The sequence below is a fragment of the Salvelinus namaycush genome, chromosome 3 (assembly GCF_016432855.1).
Source record: "Salvelinus namaycush isolate Seneca chromosome 3, SaNama_1.0, whole genome shotgun sequence".
In the NCBI taxonomy this organism is placed as follows: Eukaryota; Metazoa; Chordata; class Actinopteri; order Salmoniformes; family Salmonidae; genus Salvelinus; species Salvelinus namaycush.
The window spans coordinates 22,310,375-22,334,550 of NC_052309.1; the positions used below are offsets into that span (position 1 = coordinate 22,310,375).

General features: G+C 43.2%; 1 protein-coding gene across 14 annotated transcripts in view; it reads left to right on the top strand.

Moving 5' to 3' along the window:
* LOC120045073 (RNA-binding protein Musashi homolog 2) overlaps nt 1–23,687 on the top strand; it is a 406,518-nt gene extending 382,831 nt beyond the window's left edge. For 4 of the 14 annotated variants that reach the window (XM_038989924.1, XM_038989931.1, XM_038989930.1 and 1 more), the window contains exons 12-14: nt 11,666–11,845; nt 16,412–16,566; nt 21,507–23,687. In XM_038989924.1, the coding sequence (XP_038845852.1) occupies nt 11,666–11,845; nt 16,412–16,566; nt 21,507–21,551 (380 nt within the window). In that variant the 3' untranslated portion in view covers nt 21,552–23,687. The other 10 variants (XM_038989926.1, XM_038989932.1, XM_038989934.1 and 7 more) reach the window with 6 other exon arrangements.
* The last annotated feature ends 489 nt before the right edge of the window (nt 23,688–24,176 follow it).

Below are 24,176 nucleotides of genomic sequence, written 5' to 3' on the forward strand. Positions count from 1 at the left end.
GCAGCGTGTGAATGAGGAGCAGACATCCTGGACCCGGGAGAAAGATGAGTGGAGGACATCCTGGACCTGGGAGGAGGTAATGGCAGGGGACAAGACTCTGCCATGGAAGCAGGTAGAAACAGCGCTGGAGGAACGCCAAAGATATGAGGGGACACGGCTAGCACGGAAGCCCGAGAGGCAGCCCCAAGACATTTTTTTGGGGGGGGGGCACACGAGGAGATTGGCTGAGTCAGGTTGGAGACCTGAACCAACTCCTCGTGCTTACTGTGGGGAGCGTGTGACTGGTCAGGCACCGTGTTATGCAGAGATGCGCACGGTGTCTCCAGTTCACATTCTTAGCCCGGTGCGCTCTATTCCAGCTCCTCGCAGTTGCCGGGCTAGAATGGGCCTCCAGCCAGGACGGATGGTGCCGGCTCAGCGCTCCTGGACTCCAGTATACCTCCTTGTACCAGGATATCCTGCGCCGGCTCTGCGTACTGTGTCTAAGGTGCGTCTGCATAGCCCAGTGCGTCCTGTGTTAGCGCCCCGCACTTGCCGGGCTCAAGTGAGCATCCAGCCAGGACGCATTGTGCCAGCTCTACGCCGCAGATCTCCAGTGCGCCTCCACAGTCCAGTACGTCCTGTGCCTCCTCTCCGCAGTAGCCCTGAGGTGCGTGTCCCCAGCCCAGTACCACCAGTTCCGGCACCACACACCAGGCCTCCAGTGCGCCTCCAGAGTCCAGTACGTCCTGTTCCTCCTCCCCGCACTCGCCCTGAGGTGTGTGTCCTCAGCCCGGTACCACCAGTTCCGGCACCACGCATCAGGCTTCCAGTGCGCTTCTACAGTCCGGAGCTTCCGGCGACAGTACCCAGTCCGGAGCTTCCGGGCGACAGTACCCAGTCCGGAGCTTCCGGGCGACAGTACCCAGTCCGGAGCTTCCGGGCGACAGTACCCAGTCCGGAACTTCCGGCGACAGTACCCAGTCCGGAGCTTCCGGCGACAGTACCCAGTCCGGAGCTTCCGGCGACAGTACCCAGTCCGGAGCTTCCGGGCGGCAGTACCCAGTCCGGAGCTTCCGGGCGGCAGTACCCAGTCCGGAGCTTCCGGGCGGCAGTACCCAGTCCGGAGCTTCCGGGCGGCAGTACCCAGTCCGGAGCTTCCGGGCGGCAGTACCCAGTCCGGAGCTTCCGGGCGGCAGTACCCAGTCCGGAGCTTCCGGGCGGCAGTACCCAGTCCGGAGCTTCCGGGCGGCAGTACCCAGTCCGGAGCTTCCGGGCGGCAGTACCCAGTCCGGAGCTTCCGGTGACAGTACCCAGTCCGGAGCTTCCGGTGACAGTACCCAGTCCGGAGCTTCCGGCGACGTTTCACAGTTCGGAACCTCCAACGACGGGCCACAGTCCGGAACCTCCAACGACGGGCCACAGTCCGGAACCTCCAACGACGATCCCCAGTCCGGAGCCACCGGCGACGGTCCCCAGCCCGGAGCCTCCGGCGACGGTCCCCAGCCCGGGGCCTCCGGCGACGGTCCCCAGCCCGGGGCCTCCGGCGACGGTCCCCAGCCCGGGGCCTCCGGCGACGGTCCCCAGCCCGGGGCCTCCGGCGACGATCCACAGTTCGGAGCCTCCGGCGATGAGCAACGGTTCAGCTCTACAAAAGCGGAGGGACCAGTGTAAAGATGGGGGGCGGCGTCCAGAACCAGAGCCGCCACCGAGGGTAGATGCCCACCCGGACCCTCCCCTATACGTTCAGGTTTGCGGTCGGGAGTCCGCACCTTTGGGGGGGGGGGGGTTACTGTCACGCCCTGACCTTAGTTATCTATGTTTTCTTTATTATTTTGGTCAGGTCAGGGTGTGACGAGGGTGGGTATGCGTGTTTTGTCTTGTCTAGGGTTTTTGTAGATCTAGTTTTTTGTGTAAGTCTAGGTAATTGTAGGTCTATGGTGACCTGAATTGGTTCCCAATCAGAGGCAGCTGTTTATCGTTGTCTCTGATTGGGGATCCTATTTAGGTTGTCATTTTCCCTTTTGGTTTGGTGGGTTCTTGTCTATGTGTAGTTGCCTGTTAGCACTCTTTGTATAGCTTCATGTTCGTTTTGTTACTTTGTTAGTTTGTTTTGTGTTCCTTCTTCATTAAAAGAAGAATGTATGCATATCACGCTGCGCCTTGATCTCCTCAATACGACGAACGTGACATTATTTCAGCTTTTATTTCTTTCATCACATTCCCAGTGGGTCAGAAGTTTACACACACTCAATTGGTATTTGGTAGCATTGCCTTTAAATTGTTTAACTTGGCGCAAACGTTTCGGGTAGCCTTCCACAAGCTTCCCACAATAAGTTGGGTGAATTTTGGCCCATTCCTCCTGACAGAGCTGGTGTAACTGGGTCAGGCCTCCTTGTTTGCACACACTTTTTCAGTTCTGCCCACACATTTTCTATAGGAATGAGGTCAGGGCTTTGTGATGGCCACTCCAATACCTTGACTTTGCTGTCCTTAAGCCATTTTGCCACAACTTTGGAAGTATGCTTGGGGTCATTGTCCATTTGGAAGACCCATTTGCGACCAAACTTTAACTTCCTGACTGATGTCTTGAGATGTTGCTTCAATATATCCACATAATTGTCCTCCCTCATGATGCCATCTCTTTTGTGAAGTGCACCAGTCCCTCCTGCAGCAAATCACCCCCACAACAGGATGCTGCCACACCCATGCTGCACGGTTGGGATGGTGTTCTTCAGCTTGCAAGCATCCCCCTTTTTCCTCCAAACAGAAACGACGGTCATTATGGCCAAACAGTTCTATTTTTGTTTCATCAGACCAGAGGACATTTCTCCAAAAAGTACGATCTTTGTCCCCATGTGCAGTTCCAAACCATAGTCTGGCTTTTTTATGGTGGTTTTGGAGCAGTGGCTTCTTCCTTGCTGAGCGGCCATTCAGGTTATGTCGATATAGGACTCGTTTTACTGTGGATATAGATACTTTTGTACCTGTTTCCTCCAGCATCTTCACAAGGTCCTTTGCTGTTGTTCTGGGATTGATTTTGCACTTTTTGCATCAAAGTATGTTACTCTCTAGGAGACAGAACGTGTCTCCTTCCGGAGCAGTATGACGGCTGCGTGGTCCCATGGTGTTTATACTTGCGTACTATTGTTTGTACAGATGAACGTGGTACCTTCAGGCGTTTGGAAATGGCTCCCAAGAAAGAAACCAGACTTGTGGAGATCTACAATCTTTTTTTCTGAGGTCTTGGCTGATTTCTTTTGATTTTCCCATGATGTCAAGCAAAGAGGCACTGAGTTTGAAGGTAGGCCTTGAAATACATTGTAACGGCAGATTTCCTCCTCTTCGTCTGAAGAGGAGGTGTAGGGATCGGACCAAGACGCAGAGTGGAAAGTGTCCATAATTTATTATAAAATAAACTGAACACTACAATGAAACAAATTAACAAATAGAATCCAACCGAAAACAGTCCCTTGTGGCACGAATACTAACACGAAAGACAAACGCCCACAAACACACACGTGAACCCCGGCTGCCTAAGTATGATTCTCAATCAGGGACAACGATTGACAGCTGCCTCTGATTGAGAATCATACCAGGCCGAACGCACAAAACCCCAACATAGAAAACAACACATAGACAACCCACCCAACTCACGCCCTGACCATACTAAATAAATACAAAACAAGAGAAAACAGGTCAGGAACGTGACATACATCCACAGTTACACCTCCAATTGACTCAAATGATGTCAATTAGCCTATCAGAAGCTTCTAAAGCCATGACATATTTTTTCTGGAATTTTCCATGCTGTTTAAAGGCACAGTCGACTTAGTGTATGTAAACTTCTGACCCACTAGAATTGTGATACAGTGAATTATAAGTGAAATAATCTGTAAACAATTGCTGGTAAAAGTACTTGTCATGCACAAAGTAGATGTCCAAAATTACTTGCCAAAACTATAGTTGATTAGCAAGACATTTGTGGAGTGGTTGAAAAACGAGTTCATAATGTCTCCAACATAAGTGTATGTAAACTTCCTACTTCAGCTGTAGAAAACATACAATTTTTTCCATTTATGTTTGGTTTGATCATTTCTACCATGTGATTCATATCCCCAGGGAAACTGTTATCCTATGGTTCTATTCTGCCTTAAAGAGAAACAGGAGGTTCTTATGTAGATGGGGTTTTCAGTATTCTCCTCCACTGAACTCTGGCTGTTTTGTTTTCCACTGATGAACCCACAGCTTGCTTGAAGAGGGAAATCATTTGGCACATTTTGACACATTATCTGAGATCATTATCCATTTCCTCCCAACAAGCTCTGTGATCCTGGGAAGTGCCCCAGAGGAGTCTGGGATTGGCTGCGTTCGCTGGGCTAAATTAATCTGGCTCCCCGGGCCCCACGGGTGCTCAGGTCCGTCCGTTCGCCCCAGATGCTGCTCCGCTTAGCTTAGCTCAGCGACGAGCCCAGAAGAGCATCACATGTCCTGGGTATAGCATGCCAAACCAATCCATGTGACAGTGTTTTCCCCCAGTTTGACTGGGGCCCAGGGAGAAGATGTGACACTTTGGGGATGGCAAGGCGTCCCTGTCCCCTTCTCGCCTGCTCCTGTCCTGTCCCAGTGCAGTTGTTCACACAGCTGTGGCTGGCAGATGTTCAGGGGTCACTGGGGAGAAGTCCCTGGCGGTTGATCCATGCTGAGCCTCTCCCAATGGGCTTCAGGCAGGCTTGAGTCATGGCCTCACTCACTTTGATTTCAGTGGAAGTTGGAGCAACTTATGAATATGAATAGCTATACCTTATAAACCACTAGTCACTCATAAACACTCATTAACACTAAACAAAACCCTTGTCAAAATGTGAATGTTGTGTTGTTAGAAGGACAGTATAGGACCAGAACTGTTGTAGTGTTCCATAGATCTCCTGACTCACACCTGCAGGAGGTAAAGTAGCCCAGTCACACATCACATTGTCACATGGCTGATTAGACGCCTGTCATTCACTATCAGACAACATTAAAAACGCTTATTTTCCTGTGATGAGGCACTTTTGGAAGCTATCAATGTTTGAAAAAGGATTGCGAGAGGAAGAAAGAGAGAAAGAATGAAAGCCTAAAGGAGAACAAAGGCCTGGGTATGGGCTAGCAAATGCAGGAATAAATCATCTGTTAAAATTCATTAGCCAAGCCTCTCTGAGCATAAAATGACAAGACATTAAATATGTATTATTTATGAAATGCCGCTGTCTTTGAAAAGGGGGTCTAGTGCTGTTAATTAGTCACCCATTCAGTCAGAAAATACTATTTCAAATGGAAAGTGAAAGCTAGTCTCGGCAGCCCAGAAAGCGGCAGTTTTTTATTTTTAAAATGGCATCGATGGAAATAAAGTAGCTAATTACAGTTGCTGTGAAATTCAAAGCTAATTTGGGAAGCCGTATGACAAGTATATTGACGTCCTCTGCGGTGTGATGTGTGCTTATAGCCACCAAGGAATTCAGAGGGGGCAGGGGAGAGGGAGGGATGATTGGGAGCAAACATTTCTCTAGGTGTGTGCGTGTGAGTGTGCACGCGCCAGTGACAGCGTGTGTGTGTGTGTGCGCACATCTGTGATGGTGTGTGCATGCATGTGTGTGTGTGTATTAATGTGTGTGGGAGTGTTTGTGTGTATTTTGGGGAATTCAGTGTCAGTGTCAGGATAATCACAGACTTGAGCACTCTTAAACACCTCGTCCTCTCTCTAAAGTGGTTGAGGAAATATCCCCTACATTTTACCATGAACATGATAGGCTTCTTTGTCTGTTTTCTTCAAAGAGATGAGTAAAGTAGCAAGTTTCAAGGCAGTGGTTTAGAATCGCTCCTTAGAGGCAGTCATCTGGCAAAGTGGAAATGAGACAGGAGCATATATCTACTTGAAGAAAGCCACCCTCGTGATGCAGTATGCTATGAGAGATGCAGCCTCTCCAACCCTGGGCAGTAAGTTCTGAGCTGGCCGACGAGAGCTGCCCACTCCCACCCCGGCAGCCCCTGGCCAGTGGGAAAGAGGGAGAGAGAGAGGGAGAAGAGAGGGATAATTATCAGTATAAATGGAGCTCGGCGAACGATTCGCACTGCTGGGCCGCCTGATCTGGTCGCCAAGGCAACCTCAACCTGCTAATTTGTTTTGTAGATGAGTAATTACATCCAATTAGACCAGTGTGGGGAGAAAAATAAAGTCCAAAGAAGGGGCCATTGTTCCAGTTAGATGGTATGAATATTAATAATGGGATGGTCTCAAGCTCATAACAGATATGATCGGTGATGCTGCTGCAGCTGTGGGGGCCTAATGCCCAGCCTACCTGAGACATCACTCTACAGAGATGATGATCTATCGATGCGTGCGTGCGTGTGTGTGTGTGTAAGAGTGTGTGCGTGTCCCCTCCACTGACCCCATGTCCAGTTTAAACTCCTCAGTATAGGGTTCTAGTGCACATCTCTGAGGTAGTGCACAGGTGTCTGAGCACCTTTACCTAACCATGAAAGACCAAGGAAAGACGTATTACACTGGAGCACAAAGTGTCCTCCTCAGTTGAACAGTCACGTACTGTTATTGTAGAAGGCCTTCAGTGCTCTGACTGTCTGTAAAGCATTGTTGTATGGCACTGTTTCTGTCCTCAGTCACCTCAATCAGAATGTAGATTTTTATGTTCCACACTGGTGAGTACTGATAGCCACAATGCATTTATTATCTACAGACCAAAAACTGAGAAAGGGTCTAGGTAATATGTGAATGCTCCTTGCATGTTAAAGTGGTCAGAGAGACATGCAGTATTGTGTTCTATTCTAAGAAAAAAGTCATTGTGCGATATGATATTCCATCCTGGTTTATTATTATTCATTTGTAGTAGTTCCATTGATTGGACCAGATGTTCCTTTAATATAGAAATACAGTACTGTAGTTTATAATGAGCTTTATTCCAAAGCACCACAGGGATTGTATGCATACACACATATACAAGCCCCCGTCCATCCCCCAACAGAAATGCGCTAGTGTAGCGAAATGGGAGAATTAGGCCCTCTCTAACAGCTTGGTAAAAAACATATGTCTGTTAGGATGATCAAAGGAAAGCCATTATTTCTACATCTTTGATGTTCAGCCACTTTTCTTCACTCTCGTTCTGTTTCTCACCTTCGTCCAAGTGAAGTAGCTTAAATCATTTGTTTGCTCTGAAGAGAAAATTAGTTGGGGAAGATAATCAAGCTATTCTGCCTCTCCCAGATGGCAGCTTTGGTCCATAGAAGGGAGCGTTTTCAGTGAGCCTAATTTTATTCATATCCTCTCCCACTGGTGGCACTATCATTAGAAGCAATCTACCTGAACAATAAAAGTAATTTTGCCTGGCTTTATTAGATAAGACCCTCCCGGCAGTGAGAGGCCTCATGCCAGCAGCTGAGGATTAATTGTCCGTGTCAGCGCAAACAAAGCCGCCATGTGTATTTGTTGTGTCTGTGGATGTCGTCTTTGTGTCCTGTCGTTCCCGCTATCCTGGAATTGGCGGAATTATGCAGATTGCAACAGGAAGCTGCCATTGTCGGGGGCCTGGCAGCCGGTACCATACGGATGTGGCACGGGTGGTGTGGCTGGGCCAGGGACAAAGCAGAGCCTCCCCCTCCCTCCCCTCCCTCAGCCTAGCACCTCTCAGCCGTTTAACTAATGGGGGAGATTGTGGCAAGGCCTTTGTAAAGGTCGCTGCTTGTTTGTTGTTAAAGATCTAATTAGGAAGAGGAGAGGAAGCAGAGGAAGCTTGTCTAATTAGAGATGAGCATGGGAAAACCACCTCGGAAACTCAAGGACGGACGGCTATTAGCGTGGATGTCACAAACGGATTAAACACAAGTGTCCCTAGTTTTCTCCTGGTGTCCTTAACGATTAAAGCTGGGCTGAATGCATATCTGCCGTGAAAGTCGCCTGAAGGCATTCCATAGCACATGCAGAAGAAAGGAGGATGGTGGGCAGGGGTGAAGATAAGGAGGTGGAACACTCAGGAAATTTGGTCCCTTATCCTTTTTCCCCAGTCCCAGAAGAGAGCACATCCTTCAGAGAAAAGCAGTGACCCTGTGAAATGCCCTCGTCCATAATTCAACCTGGCCCGTACTCCTCACAGAGTCCTCATTCCTGTGCTGCAGTGGGAGTGTCTCCCAGGTCATTGGTGTGTGTGTAAGAGAACGTCCCTGCCTGTGAGTACTGGCTGTGTGGTTAGTGGCATGGCTGTGGTGTGGGGTACAGAGGAGGTACAGCTGGATTTAATGTCACTGGAGCACGTGCAGAATGCTGAATGCCACCCGTGTGACAGTCGGGCACAGACAGACAGACAGATATACAGACAGACAGAAAGACAGACAGCAGCCAGCCAGGCAGCCTCCAAAACTGAGATACAGAGATGGACTGAGGGTTGAGTGCAGATCACTGGTGACTCAGCACCTGTCCCTGGGTCCTGTCATATCCTCTCTATCACACTGAGAGGAGACAGCTCTGTCTGACACCACTGGAGTCATAACAGCTCCTTGACATTCTCTCATTTCTAGACTTGTTTGGGAAGACTTGTCTTAGGTTAGAAAGATTTACAGTTGAAGTTGGAAGTTTACATACACCTTAGCCAAATATATTTACTCAGTTTTTCACAATCCCTGACATTTAATCCTAGTAAAAATTCCCTGTCTTAGGTCAGTTAGCATCACCACTTTATTTTAAGAATGTGAAATGTCAGAATAATAGTAGAGAGAATGATTTATTTCAGCTTTTATTTCTTTCATCACATTCCCAGTGGGTCAGAAGTTTACATACACTCAATTAGTATTTGGTAGCATTGCCTTTAAATTGTTTAACTTGGGTCAATTGTTTCGGGGTAGCCTTCCACAAGCTTCCCACAATAAGTGGGTGAATTTTGGCCTATTCCTTCTGACAGAGCTGGTGTAACTGAGTCAGGTTTGTAGGCCTCCTTGCTCGCACACGCTTTTTGAGTTCTGCCAACACATTTTCTATAGGATTGAGGTCAGGGCTTTGTGATGGCCACTCCAATACCTTGACTTTGTTGACCTTAAGCCATTTTACTACAACTTTGGAAGTATGCTTGGGGTCATTGTTCATTTGGATGACCCATTTGCGACCAAGCTTTAACTTCCTGACTGATGTCTTGAGATGTTGCTTCAGTATATCCACATAATTGTCCTACCTCATGATGCCATCTATTTTGTGAAGTCCACCAGTCCCTCCTGCAGCAAATCACCCCCACAACATAATGCTGCCACCCTCGTGCTTCACGGTTGGGATGGTGTTCTTCAGCTTGCAAGCATCCCCCTTTTTCCTCCAAACATAATGATGGTCATTATGGCCAAACAGTTCTATTTTTGTTTCATCAGACCAGAGGACATTTCTCCAAAAAGTACGATCTTTGTCCCCATGTGCAGTTGCAAACCGTAGTCTGGCTTTTTTTATGGCGGTTTTGGAGCAGTGGCTTCTTCCTTGCTGAGCGGCCTTTCAGGTTATGTCGATATAGGACTCGTTTTACTGTGAATATAGATACTTTTGTACCTGTTTCCTCCAGCATCTTCACAAGGTCCTTTGCTGTTGTTCTGGGATTGATTTGCACTTTTCACCACAAAGTACGTTCATCTCTAGGAACAGAACGCGTCTCCTTACTGAGCGGTATGGCGGCTGCGTGGTCCCATGGTGTATATACTTGTGTACTATTGTTTGTACAGATGAACGTGGTACCTTCAGGCGTTTGGAAATTGCTCCCAAGGATGAACCAGACTAGTGGAGATCTACAATTTTTTTTCTGAGGTCTTGGCTGATTTCTTTTGATTTTCCCATGATGTCAAGCAAAGAGACACTGGGTTTGAAGATAGGCCTTGAAATACATCCACAGGTACACCTCCAATTGACTCAAATGATGTCAATTAGCCTATCAGAAGCTTCTAAAGGCATGACATCATTTTGTGGAATTTTCCAAGCTGTTTAAATGCACAGTCCGTACTGTCGGTGAAAGTACGGTTTTATCATTATTTTTTATTCCTGCATCGACCCATTCACTCATTCATTCCTTTATCTTCCCATTAACGTTGCCCTTCTCTGGGTTCTGAGTTGTCATCATTTTCCTCATTGGTAAAGACTGATCGGTTTTCCGTAGCAGTTGCTTAAGAGAGATGTAAAGGGGTTATTGCGTTATGGAGCTTTGTTCCACGTCTCAGGGTTTACTGTACATGACTGGAAGTCTGCCATTTTAGGAGCCCATTATTTAAGAAGTGGGAATGGAGCCCGAGTAGCGCGCGGTGAAACTGTGAGGCCCTAAAGCGCCGGCTAAGGAACACGCCTGGTGTTTAGATTCCATTTGGCAGCTGCTGACAAGCTCATTATGGCGGTCTAGGTGTGGCACGGCTTTGATCGCTCTTCAGTTGGAGACTCAAATAAAAAACAAGCACACAGCAGGGAGACCTGCCATGAAAAGAGCCGCTGACGCCAATCTCAGCTTTTCCTTGAGTGGATTAACTCCCCATATTGAAGAGGTGCGAGAGGGAACAATTGCCTTTAATGGCTCTCTTTATAAGAGCAGCTTGTCTCAGATTAAGAGGACAAGCAGTAAATGTCAGCACGTCTTATTGCTGAATGACGATTTCTGAAGCGTTGATAATCCTCCATCTGTGTTGAATGAGGGCCACGTTTGAATGGCCCAATAAGTGTGGAGTGTTTTGGAGCCCTGCCTTTTGTTAATGGTCAGTAAACATGAATGTGTCTCTTTGTTATCCAACCCAAAGAAAATGTCACATGCATAGACCTCAATATGTAGTAGTAGTGGTTCAAAATCAGAGGCATGAAATTAATTATTGATTTGTACGCATTCTACATTTTACTCCCGTTGAATGATGAGTGTTTACATCAGATATGTCCAGTAAGCATTGTAGTTGTCAAATTAAAGCTGTATTGACCTGTGTTTTTAATGATTCTCCAATTTCATCCCTCTCTCTGAATTGCAGGACAATGTGAGGGAATCAGGTTAGATTGATTCATGTATAGGATTTAGAGACAGCCAGTCTACTACCTCAGAAAGCTCCTACTTCACTGTTTGTCTTATGATTGTTACTAGCCAGTTAACCATCCTATTATCTTAGACAGTCAACCATCCTATTATCTTAGACAGTCAACAATCCTATTATCTTAGACAGTCAAACATTCTATTATCTTAGATAGTCAACCATCCTATTATCTTAGACAGTCAACCATCCTATTATCTTAGACAGTCAACCATCCTATTATCTTATTTGACACTCAACCGTCCTATTATCTTAGACAGTCGACAATCCTATTATTGTAGACAGTCAAACATCCTATTATCTTAGACAGTCAACCATGTAATTCCAGTAAATGGGTTGGGTTCCCTATAGAGGGATGATGCATTACCCTGGTTCCGACAGACTCCTACACCTCAGACACTCAGACTGGCAGCAGGATCTGCTGGGGAGGGAGAGCAGGGAGAGGACACAATGTATCTCAGCCAAATGAACCCCTCATAAGTAGTGTCACACACCAACCACCATGCCATGCTTATGAGTCTGGACATTGACTACTGTGAAACAATGAAACCAAACGTTTTCCACAATGATGGAGTCCCTTCCCCTCCCCCTCCCCAACCTATACTGTACCTCTCAGGCTTTCACGATTACGGGTTTTACTCTGCGCCCAGTGACCAGAGGGGGGCGCCCTGCTCCTTTGCGGACTATGGCTCCCTGGGGCCCCAGGCGGCTCAGATGCTGCACAGTGAGCATGCCACCTCCGCCTGCAACTCCCCCCTCCAGCACCTGCACAGCCCGGATCAGTTTAAGAGCCCAGGTTTGTATGTGCATCTCTCTCATCCACCGTCTGGACTGTTCAGTTTGACTCATAAAGTTTCCTCCATACAGATGATCTATGCAGTTTTTTGGTTGACTTTTATTTTTGATCTTTGACGAGGAAAGAAATAAATGCGAAAATGTCTTGCCAGCAATGCATTGCATGTTTATTCCTTCTTTTTGATTTTTAATGTAACTTTTTATGTTTATTTGTGAAGTTTGTTCCATGCCCCTGCTTGCTCCAAGGGGAGGACATGTATGTTTTCCTCCATACACAGAGCATGGGAGGTAGGGGACTGGACTACAATGTCCTCTGTGAGAAAGCTCTCATTTACTTTTCTTATGTCCCCATCCACCCAATTCAACCACCTGGACTTTTGAACCTTTTCGATTTCAACATTTGAATGAGAGTGAAAGACTGACTGACTGGGAGAGTGAAAGGGTTAGTCAGTGAAAGGGTTAGCCAGTGAAAGGGTTAGTCAGTGAAAGGGTTAGTCAGTGAAAGGGTTAGCCAGTGAAAGGGTTAGTCAGTGAAAGGGTTAGTCAGTGAAAGGGTTAGCCAGTGAAAGGGTTAGTCAGTGAAAGGGTTAGCCAGTGAAAGGGTTAGCCAGTGAAAGGGTTAGTCAGTGAAAGGGTTAGCCAGTGAAGGGTTAGTCAGTGAGAGTGTATTGGAAATAATTGAGTGATGGATAATTGTTTTGCGAACAACTAGGCAATCAGAAGACATGTTTTGTGTATAGATTATAGTAACATTACATCCTAGTGCAGTCATATGCATAATTTAGCTATTACATTACAAGTGGCATGTTTCAGTATGATACCAGTGTGTGCTTTTTGCATAAGCGCTGACATTTACCTTTGCAATTTGGTGTGTCTTTCCCAAGGTTGTGTTCTTTACATAGTGGAAACTATATGTTGCATCCAATAAGTCAATGGAAAGCAATTGTGTTTCTATGCCATTTCCTCTACAGAAAATACGTAGCTATAACAATTTAATTTCAATTGATTACCCTCATTTTAAACCACATTCAGGGTCAGCATGTGCTATTCGTTTGGCCATAGGTTTGTTCCTGATAAAACTGACAAGAGATGTAATTTCACTAAATTGCATTTCATATTTTGAGGAGTAAGTGTACATGAAGAAAATGTTGTGAGAAGTGTTCCTTATTGACCCCAGCTCAGGGGATGGCAGGCAGAGAGCTGTAGATGTGATTTGGTGGTGTTGATCTGATCCACAGTAGATATGCTGGACTCACTGTATGTTCTTGTTGTATCGCTCTTCAAACAATCTTACTAACAGTGAAACAGATGATATCACTGAAGATATGCTAAACTTCCTAAAGTGAGTTTGACTACTGGTGTGGCTCTCTCCTGACCAGATCTTATCCTCCCGTCCAGATGAAATGGCCATGTAGACTAGAGACAGTAATGATGTCTGCTGATGATGATGACCCAACCAGACTGACTAATGGTGCCGTCACTGCTCTGTAGAGTCCTACTCTATTGTACCAATGAAGGAGTGGAGTGGAGGAGTGGTGACCAGCAGGCAGCGGCAGGTGTTGAGGCCCCCCGCAGTCCGTCCCTGTACTCCTCACTAGTCCTGCCTCATTGGCTTTGGCAGCAGACAGGAAAAGACATCTTTAGGCCCCGTGCTTTACAGCGAGGATTACACAGATCTCCTGGTTTGGAGGCCGGCCCATTCTGGGTGGAGATTTGTCTGCCTGACCCATTGGGATGGATCCCTTCAGGTTTGAGCACTCCACTGTCTGTCTGTGTCCTAGGGCTTCACAGGAAGATGGCAGGACTGCAGGCCTACAGCCACCTCTCCATTTACACACAGAGTGGTGATGTGGGCTTTGTTTACACACACAGCTGTAGAGAAGAGAGGGTCTACATCTAAACGCCAATGTGCTGAATGTGGAGAATTGTATAGTGTGTTGATTCTTTCTTTTTTCTGTGCTTGGCTGTAGAAGAGGAAGTGTTTTGTGTCTTTCCTCATTTGGTAAAGGGCCATTGTGAATGGCTCCTCCTGGTTTTCTAATGATGCCCTGTGGGTAAATGTAGGGAAGCTGAGACAGACGCCCAGCCACGAGGAAATTAGAAAATTAGAACTGCCAGTCTGAATAGAAATGCTTTCATGGCAAATGTTAATTGTAAACCACCTCCACCCCTGTTTACCTTAAAGAGAATGCTTCCGCTGTAGCCCCAAGTGCTTTCAGACTGTGAATACATTGATGTATTTTAAAGTGCAACTCAATAGACGTGATCACACCAGTCAAACTACAGTCTACAAACTGCTTCAGTTATTAAGACCCAATTATAGGACATAAAGCATAGCCATATGATACTACAGTGGATAAACATCATTGTATTGACCTCCTGCTTTGTCATTGCTCAGATACTTAAGCCCCAATTATGTATTTTTCTGGGGAATGTTTGTTCATATCTACCCACCCCAGTCTCACAGACACAGTCGTATCTACAAATATCACCAGGTTTGCTTTTTTGTTGAACCTACTTTTTCAGAGTTAATGTTATTTTTGCTGAAAATAGGAAAGCAGGGTAGGCATAGAATTACATTTGTATCAGCACCTTTCTCCCTTATCCACACAAACACTTTGTCAGAGCAGAAACAACATACAAAGTGACATGAATAAGACCCCAGCGAGTGGAGTTGGTGCGGAACAGATGAGTCACCTGTGTCTTTAAAAATGCTGTGTAATCAAAGGCTGGCTCGTTAAATTAGCATGGGCGCCGCTAAGCCACCAGTCAACCCCAATAAGTGTAACTCATGTTTTGCTATTAAACTTAATGACTGAGGCCATGTAGCCCCGAGGTTTAAGGAAAAGCATCAATCCTGTTTCCCATCGAGGTGCGGTGCTGTGTGCCGTTCAATAGAATCCAGTAATTATAAGAAATTAGAATTACCGTTTAAACTGAAAATAGCTGTAATTGCTTAATAAGCAAGTCTATTAAGTGCTGTTCCATACAGACCAGAGCCGTGAGGCCAGCCATAGGAATGGCTCCCTCAGTAGATCTCTATGCTCTGGGACAGGTTCTCCTTTTACATTTAGGAAGAAACCCACTGTAGGAGGGATTTTGTGCTCCTCACAGAGTTAGTATAGATAAAGTGATGTGCCACAACTTCTGAAGGACTATAGCATCTGATAAGGGTGTGTGTTTTGCATTTCAATAGCATCTAAAGCTTGTTTTTAAGTGCCATGCAAGGCATCCCTGTACAGTACAGATCTTATTAGCCTCATGAGCTCAAAATATAGCATCATGTTTATATTTCTATATTAAACTCCAAACACATAGCCTACAGATCAACTTTCCATTTTTGTAGGAGATATGCCACAGTCAAGAGAGCCTCAGAACTCCACAGAGTGTTTCTCTTTTCCTTTTAATTTAATTTCTGCATTTATTTTCATGGTTTATTTCTCAATGGGGGTGAGATGGAGGGTTATGTGAATCAGGCAGCGGAGGAGATTGAAGTGGTGTAGCAGTTATACTGTTTTAAGACATCACTGTGCCTTCTCCCCCCCACGGCTTAGTTTTATATCGCCAGTGTTATTGGCCATCGCTGGGCGCCTGGGTTTTCAAAAGGCCTTTTTATTAGTCAGACTCTCTCCTAGCCACAGGGCATAGGTTAGAGGTCACACAGAGCGGTGTACCTGTGGATGAACTCAGGGCAAGCTTTTATATTTTTTTTGTGTCCTTTGCTTTCTTGCTGGAGTGGAATTTTTAACAAACATAATCAGAACTCTTTCTGCAGTTTACTGAAGTCCTGAAGTCAGGAAATGGTCAGGCCAAATATCCATGGAATAGATATATTGTAGGTAGATAAGATGCAATGAAAGAAAAAAGTGTCTATGTACATTGGTATGTATAGTCCAATCTGTTTTTTATCTAATCGGTCAAATGAAAAAACATCAACTGGTGTTATACCTGCATGAGTATAGAATCCAAAGCAACTAAGCTGCCCCCTTAACTATATGGCACCTCTTGAATATTATAATAATGACCAATAAAATGAACACTTGTCCACAACATACATAACTACACCTTAATAGTTGGTAGCATGGTCCAAGTATCTCTGGTGGTCTGCTTACAGTTTATATTGTGCATGATTGTGGTGTGAGTGTTATCACTGTATAGTATACGTAGCATGTAGATATCTCTAGAATATCATACTGGATTCATCTTTTACATTGCTCTTGCCGCCTCAAGCCTGCAACATTTCTTCTGTCAATCCCCAACAAAATTCATGCAGTTTACGTGCAAACAGGCCTCAAATGGCATTACCAATTACTCACTAATGTGTGTTATGTTTAATTATAGTATTGATTAATATACCTCTTCCCAGACATATGAGTTCAGTCATGTATTCTTGGATGTGAATGTCTATATTGTGGAAGAATGACCCAGAATGAACTAGCTACATATAAGTTATCACCTGTGCTCTGTGAAGGACCGCGGTGGAACTGAATTGTTGCCCCCCTGCTGTGCTCTGTGAAGCCCCGCGGTGGAACTGAATTGTTGCCCCCCTGCTGTGCTCTATGTACAGGGGGAAACCCAGCTCGTCCTGGAGGCTTCCCAGGTGCCAACAGCCCAGGGCCTGTAGCCGACCTGTACGGCCCTGGAGGCCAGGACTCCAATGTGGCTAACTACATCAGTGCTGCTAGCCCCCAGGCTGGCTCCGGCTTCGGCCACAGTATCGCAGTGAGTACAGTACACCTTCTCTGTCTACTGACCGTTCTGTCTGTCTGTCTGTCTAGCCCGCACGTGTCAATCATTCCATGGAGGGCCAAGTGTCTTCGGGTTTTCACTCCTCCCTTGTACTTGATTGATGAATGAAGGTCACTGATTAGTAAGGAACACCCTTCACCTGGTTGTCTAGGTCTTAATTGAAAGAAGAAAAAAAAAAACAGCAGATACTAAGCCCTCCATGGAATGAGTTTGACACCCCTGGTCTAGCCGATTAGACTTCTGTCCTTATACCATGCATTTGGAAAGTATTCTGACACCTTGACTTTTTCCACATTTTATTACGTTACAGCCTTATTCTAAAATTGATTAAAAATAGATATTTCCCTCATCTATCCACACACAATAACCCATAATGACAAAGCAAAAACTGTTTTTTAGATTTTTTTTATTTTAAACTGAAATATCACATTTACATAAGTACTCAGACCCTTTACTCAGTACTTTGTTGAAGCATCTTTGGCAGCGATTACAACATCGAGTATTCTTGAGTATGACTCTGCAAGCTTAGTACACCTGTATTTGGGGAGTTTATCCCATTCTTCTCTGCAGATCCTCTCAAGCTCTGTTAGGTTGGATGGGGAGCATTTTCAGGTTTCTCCAGAGATGTTCGATCGGGTTCAAGTCTGGGCTCTGGCTGGGCCACTCAAGGACATTCAGAGACTTGTCCCGAAGCCACTCCTGCGTTATCTTGGCTGTGTGCTTAGGGTCGTTGTCCTGTTGGAAGGTGAAACTTCGCCCCAGTCTGAGGTCCTGAGTGTTCTGGAGAAGGTTTTCATTAAGGATCTCTCTGTACTTTGCTCCATTCATCTTTCCCTCGAACTTGACTAGTCTCCCAGTCCCTGCCGCTAAAAAACATCCCCACAGCATGATGCTGCCACCACCGTGCTTCACCGATGGAAACAGGATGCACCTGAGCTCAATTTCGATTCTCATTGCATTGGGTCTGAATAAGATATTTAAATTCTTAATTTTTTATAAATTAACAAAAAAATCTAAAACCCTGTTTTCCCTTTGTCATTATGGGGTATTGTATGTAGATTGATTATTATTATTATTTATTTAATCCATTAAATAAGGCTGTAAAGTAACAGAATTTGGAAAAAGTCAAGGGGTCTGAATACTTTCCAAATGCACTGTACATAATGTATGTGTGTGTTAGTGTTACAAGGAGGCAATGCATACTGCACTCCCTCTCTACTTGTGACTGAGTTCACCACTAACTACACTTCAGAGGTGTATGAAGTGTTGTGTCAATCAAACTTTTAAAAAGATCGAATGAGATTTGACTGAATCAATCAGTTGGTGAAGATCACAGGGCTGGTGTGTTGTCCTGTCAACAATATCAGACTTTTATAAAAAATAAAACAATGCAGAAAACAATTGAGGAAGAGACTGTTATAATTAGAGGGCATTAGCAAATTGCCAACATTGTATCAATCAAGTGAAACTGAAACATGATATCCCATCAAAAGCACAATGTTGCAGAAAAATACATTTAATTGGCATTTTTCCTGGCAGAGCACAGCTTTCCTTATTGGTTGTCAGCTGTGCCATGTCTGATTGGTTGAATCTTTGTCGGTCTCAATTTAGGAAGAAAGACCATGTTTGTTATAGAATTTACTGAAGGACTGAAGTTCACTTACACACACACTATGAAACCATTTAATTTGCTCAATGTTAAATCTTGTTACTGACCTGTCTCTGCTAAATTGGCACTGCCAAAGTTTCTGCATTCTCTTGAGTTTGTATCCCTAGCTGCCAGTCACCTGTCTCTTTAAACGCTGTGAACTTGTTCAACCTGACACCAGCTTGTTAGTGTCTCCTAGTTTACGCGCGTCAGAAAGAGAGTGGAAATGTCAGGAGTTGTTTTCTGGATTTTAGTTTCGGATGTATTCTCTGGGAATTAACTGCTTCAGAAAGACTTAGGACTCTGAGGACTAAGGAAAACAGTAATCATGAAAGTATAAAAGGAACGTAGGCCCATTGAACAAGATTAATTGCAGAAAATTCTTTAAAACACTGTTAGAATGGATTTTTTAAATTGCCTGCTTGCGCCCATTGTTTTGGCTTTTGTTTTAACCTTTGCCGTTTGTATCCATAGTCTAGCTGACCCAGATAAAGGTTGACAGTGCTTTCAATCAATTTGGATTGATCGTATTGCACATGGGATTCAACTTTTGTTGTGAAGATGAGAATATTTTCATTGTCTAAACACTGGTGAAAAGAAGGCCCTTTAACAATGTTAAATTGTATTTCGACAGTACATTTGAAGGGAGATATGATATATTTGATGCAGATATACTTTTTTTTACACAAGAAAAAAGGGTTGTGAAATGTGTTTTTAATTTTTACTTCAGTTGTACTAAATTCCATTCAACCTAATCCACCTTAAAATGACTCAATGATTCGAACAGAGTGAAATGAACCAGTGAAGTGCCGTGGTAACCTTCAGTGTGCAGGCAGATGAAGTCTCTATCCACAACATTAAGAAGGGAAATGATTCAGAACTAAAATGCAGTTTTTAAATCAATTTCTGTGTTACATGCAGCCAAAATTATCACATATTGGAACTTGACAGGTTACAACCTCATGGATGACTTCAGTCACTTTGACTTGCCACACGATCTCCCAGTTTGGTGTAATAGCACTGACTAGAGAGACGTCAGACGATGTCAATGCTAGAACAGTTCCTGTGTCATAACCAATAATAGATTGGGCTCATGCTCATTTGTCCCCTTGAATTTGAATTGAACAAGATGACAAAGAAAATGAATGGCTAATGAACATTTTAGATATTTTTTGGTGTGTGTTTCATTGAAGCGTTTATTTAAACCGACACTTCCTTAACTTGTCACAGACACAATAGACAGATGAGAAGCTAGATAACTGGCTCAGTTAAAAGAAAAGACTCATTGATGTTCTGTTGATTCTGCTCTCTAAGAATCCTGTGTCAGTGTCTCAGTTCACTGATATGGTTCAGACAATGTGGTTGATTGGCATTATGCAGAATGACTTCGAACACAATGGGGAGACGCTGCAGAACGGGTTGATCATTATGGAAGATTTTGTATGACGATGCTAAGTAGCTTTTGCATGAATTTAATTTTAATTGATTAATATTGTTTATGTTGGCATGAATGAGTATACGTATGTAAAAAGTGAAATCTTATGTCCCTCACAGGTCCTTAGGCCCTGTGCAGTAGTTGGCTGGGCTGGCCCCTATGGCCTTTATTGTGTTGAGGGATTGTAGTTCTTCTCTTCAAAACGCATTGCACTTGAATTTGCCTCTATTCACCCTCTTCTCAAGCGCTCCCTTTGTTTTGTCTCTATTTTCCTAATGATGCATTTGATATATTTTCTTTCAATCACCCTTGTAGCTTTTTACTCAGTTCAAGCTCTCTTCCATCTGTTCATTAGAATGAACTGAATCATTTAGAAGATGTGAACATTCTGTCACCATGTGTAATTGACCTCCAGTAGTTGTGGGGGTTTGAAGATCAGTGAATAACAGTGTAAACACCCTCACTGAGTAAGACATAAGTCCACTGGAATCTGTCAAATGCTACAAGGGACAGTTTCTTCCCCCTAAGAATAAAAAAACAGATTTGATTTATGATGATTGTCTGTTGCTTTAGTGATCAAAATGATGAACAGGAACAGAGAATACCCATTCATGCTAGCGGAACAAATGGATACAATACAATGTACTCACTCTTTTTTTCCTTGAAATGCATACTGACAAAGGTACTAACTGTATACTTTTAGGGCCCGTTGATTGCGACAGCTTTTACAAATGGATACCATTGAACAGGTGTTCGGTTGCCATCTTATTGGAGGTATTATATTCCATTTATATTGTTTAGCAGTCTTTTCTGTAGATTTACCTCTACTCTGTTACTCCAATTCCACCTCTCCTTTCTTCTGTTAAAATACATACAGTAACCCTCTATTTCACCTCACCATCCTACAAACTTGTACAGGTACAGAAACACGCTTTTTTAATATGTCTAATAAGCTAAATGCATGCAATGGCAAATTACTACAAGTCCATGCTTTTACAAAACAACATGATTAAGCTTTGGTTGTGGAACTTGTCCTCCCTGATTGACTGTATCCACTAATCCTACATAAATGGAATAACAATAATGATGTTCTTGGATTAATTGACTGTGTACTGTTGCTTTCTCTGGTTTGCATTAATGGCAGATGATTGGGTTTGTTCTCCATTCACTTTTATTGTACAGTACAGTTTGTAATCTGGGAGGGAAACATGCAAGGCAACTAGTATTTTGTCCTTACTGCCCACCCAAATATTCCAAAACATGTTAGGGACTTAACACTTTTGAAGCCTGGTCTGTCTACATACAATATATCACTCCGACCAATGTGTCAAATAAAGCACGCACATGACATGTCAAATTCAGTGTAATGCCTATTGCCTGTGGTTGACGTTGTTGGTTAGGGAGTCATCTGAAGGTAATAGCCAATGTTCCAGTTATGAAACTCACTAATATAATTGAACACACTCAATTAGCACTCTCCTTAACTCTGATGCTGTTCAAAGTGCATGAGGCAAGAGAAAGCAACAGTAATAGATGCAGTCTGTGTAAACTGGAATTCTGGGAGAATGAGTTCCTGATAGCTGTGCTTGTGATGACCTCACTATAGTAGAATGCAGTTGTGGTCTCTCGTGCGTGTGTGGTTGTGTGTATATACTGTATATGCCTCACTGACTCACGCATATTGTTAGTATAGTAGCAAACAACGTATTGTTATACGAGGCTCATGTTGTTTTCTTAGTACGCTAGGTTATGGTGAAGCTTAGGTGCTCATGTTTTGTGCTATTGAAATGTACATGCTCCTAATTGTTCCACTGCATCTGTGTTATTCAGCAGAGTCTATCTGGTGGTCCAGGGAAGACAGACCGAACCTTCTAATTGGCTCTGTGTACAGGTGATGTCATCCAACTTCAAGCACTACAGCATCACCCAGGAGAAATGGTGGAACCACATAAAAAAAATCATCTCAGAAAGAAAAGAAAACTGCTGTACCATAATCCAAACCTGTAACCTGACAACCTGGTTTGTTATGACATTTCTTGATGATTTCATTCACTTTTTTCCTTCCTTTTATTAGTTGTTTGATTAGCTTTACAGAGAGGCATTTTGGTTTGATCCTAATTATTTGTGTCATTTTTAGATTTTCTCTTGTAGTGTATGTAAATGGATATGCTTCTCTCTTCGGGGGTCATAGTCGAGAATGTACGAAGTAATGTGTTCACATTTCGTACCAATTTGTTTAATCAAAAAAGATCAGAGCTTTAGGTGTCTTTTTGCACATAAAAGAAATCCAAAGTGGAAAGTCTTGGGAAAAAAACATCCATTTCATTTCAAATGAAAATTCGAGAGGGTAACTAACTAATAAATCTTAGTAGCTGTTTTTAATTATTGTGATGTCTCATTGTTAACCATAATTACCTATTTTTGGGCAATACAAAGAGGACTCCAATATTTTTATGGTCCTTTTTTACAAGTGTTGTTTTGTTGTTTAGAAAAAAATATGTATACTATAAAACATTTCATATAAATACATTGTGAATTCAAAGACTTAAGAAAAAGAAATGTAACTGTAAATACTATTCCAGTCATTGCATATAACCAACTCGATGAGAGAATAGCATATTTTTGTGATGGTGTGTCAAAGAAATGTTCTAGCGTGTGAATAGAAAAAAAAGCTCTAAACAAATACTATTATCCTTTACTGCTCAGAGACAGTGACTACCCCAGTGATGGACACAACATATTTGAACACTGATGGCTTGCTCTGTAAATACTCAAGCTGAATAACTTTACAAGTGTCAAACCAGTGCATTTACAAGTGGTGAGTTCAGCGCACAGTTTTAAAAGGGATAAAAGATCATTGGTATCTTTTGTCTAACCAAGTGTTATTTAAGAGATCAATATTATTTGAGTGATCATTTAATCCAAAGCACACTGTACTTAGTGTTGAAGAATAGAACTTGAGCCTAAGCATTTTACAGTACTCTGCGCATCCAGACACTTTTATACTCCTGAGAGAAAAACTCAACTTGTTGTTTGTTGTTTTGTTGTTGTTGTTTGTTTCCTCCTGCTTGTTCCTCTTAAGTTTGGGACTCCATCAGTTCTCTTTTGAATGAATTAGGAAGGGAAACATTTTGATACCATACCTCAGCCCTGTGAGTTATACCTTGGAATCGTTGAGAGGTTTAATTTATTTTAGTGGCAAATAGATTAAAAACATTGAATGGAAAAAAAAATGTATAAATCATTGCACTGTGAGCAGTAAAGAAAGAACAGGCCATTTCCTATTTGCACATGTATATGTTGGCTATTTAAAATGGTCCTGTCTCTGGGGTGAAGTATGAAGGTTTATTGGATGTTGCTCCTCTCTAGAATAGGCATACACAAACAGCTTGGCAAATAGCAATTAACTGATTAATTACTACCAATGTGTTGTGGTCATGTCTTTGGATTTCATTGTATTGTGTAAGCCAACTTCTAATCTAAAATATTGATGCTATTTTAGATCCAGCCAATAGAAGACACTGAATAAATTATTCATCCTGGTAACCATAGCTGCTGCGCTAATTTCTTACACAGTATGTGTAGGGACAGGTTTTGCTCAATTATAGAGACATTTAACGACATGCTTTAAAGTGCAGTAAGATTTGTAAACATGATGATGGAATGAGTGGTGTATATTCTGATGTACTTTTCCTGCTGCAAATGTATTTGATAATTCATTTCACCTGATGTTTCATTTCATTAGCTCTTTGGTTCAGAACAACCAGGTGAAGAAAAATGCTGGATGCTTTTGAATGATGTGGAGATATGATCAAGTAATAATTTAAATGAGAAAACAGAAGAGAACCATTGTAATGTTCAAATGTAAAAGGAAAAAAGAAATACAAAACTTTAAAAAAAGAAAAAGATGCTTCTTCACTGATTTCAATTTTGAATCAGGGGATTTTATTGATATTTTTGTGGTTACTAATTGTAATATGATATTATTAAAATGTACTGTGCATCCATCGATTTCTCTCTTTCCATTCCCTTCCCTGTCACCACATACAATCTTTTGTTGATCATCCATGTATATCAATAGTGTGTATAAAAAAATTAGCAAACAAACAAATATTAACTTGTAACAGAGTGCTGTCTTTGATACCAGTGTAGTGGTCTATGCTCTTTGTCATTCTCTCTTTTTCTAGCTTTTTCCTCTCTCTCCTTTCTCTGTCACATTCTCTTCCCCTCTCTCTTGCTCTCTTACTCTCCTCTATCTCCTTGTAATTAGTCATAGATGTTATGTAATTAAGATAATACTTGTAGTTATTAGTGGATTTATGACCAATAAGGATAGAACTTTCTCTTATTATCAAAAGTTTGACATACATTTGCAAACAGTTATTTTAATAGCAGTTCCATGTCATTTGTTCCTCGTATGTCTTTTTTTGTGTGTGTGTGTGCTTTACCGATCTCACATGGTTTCAACTAACCAAAGCTCTCATAGAAGAATTATAGAGA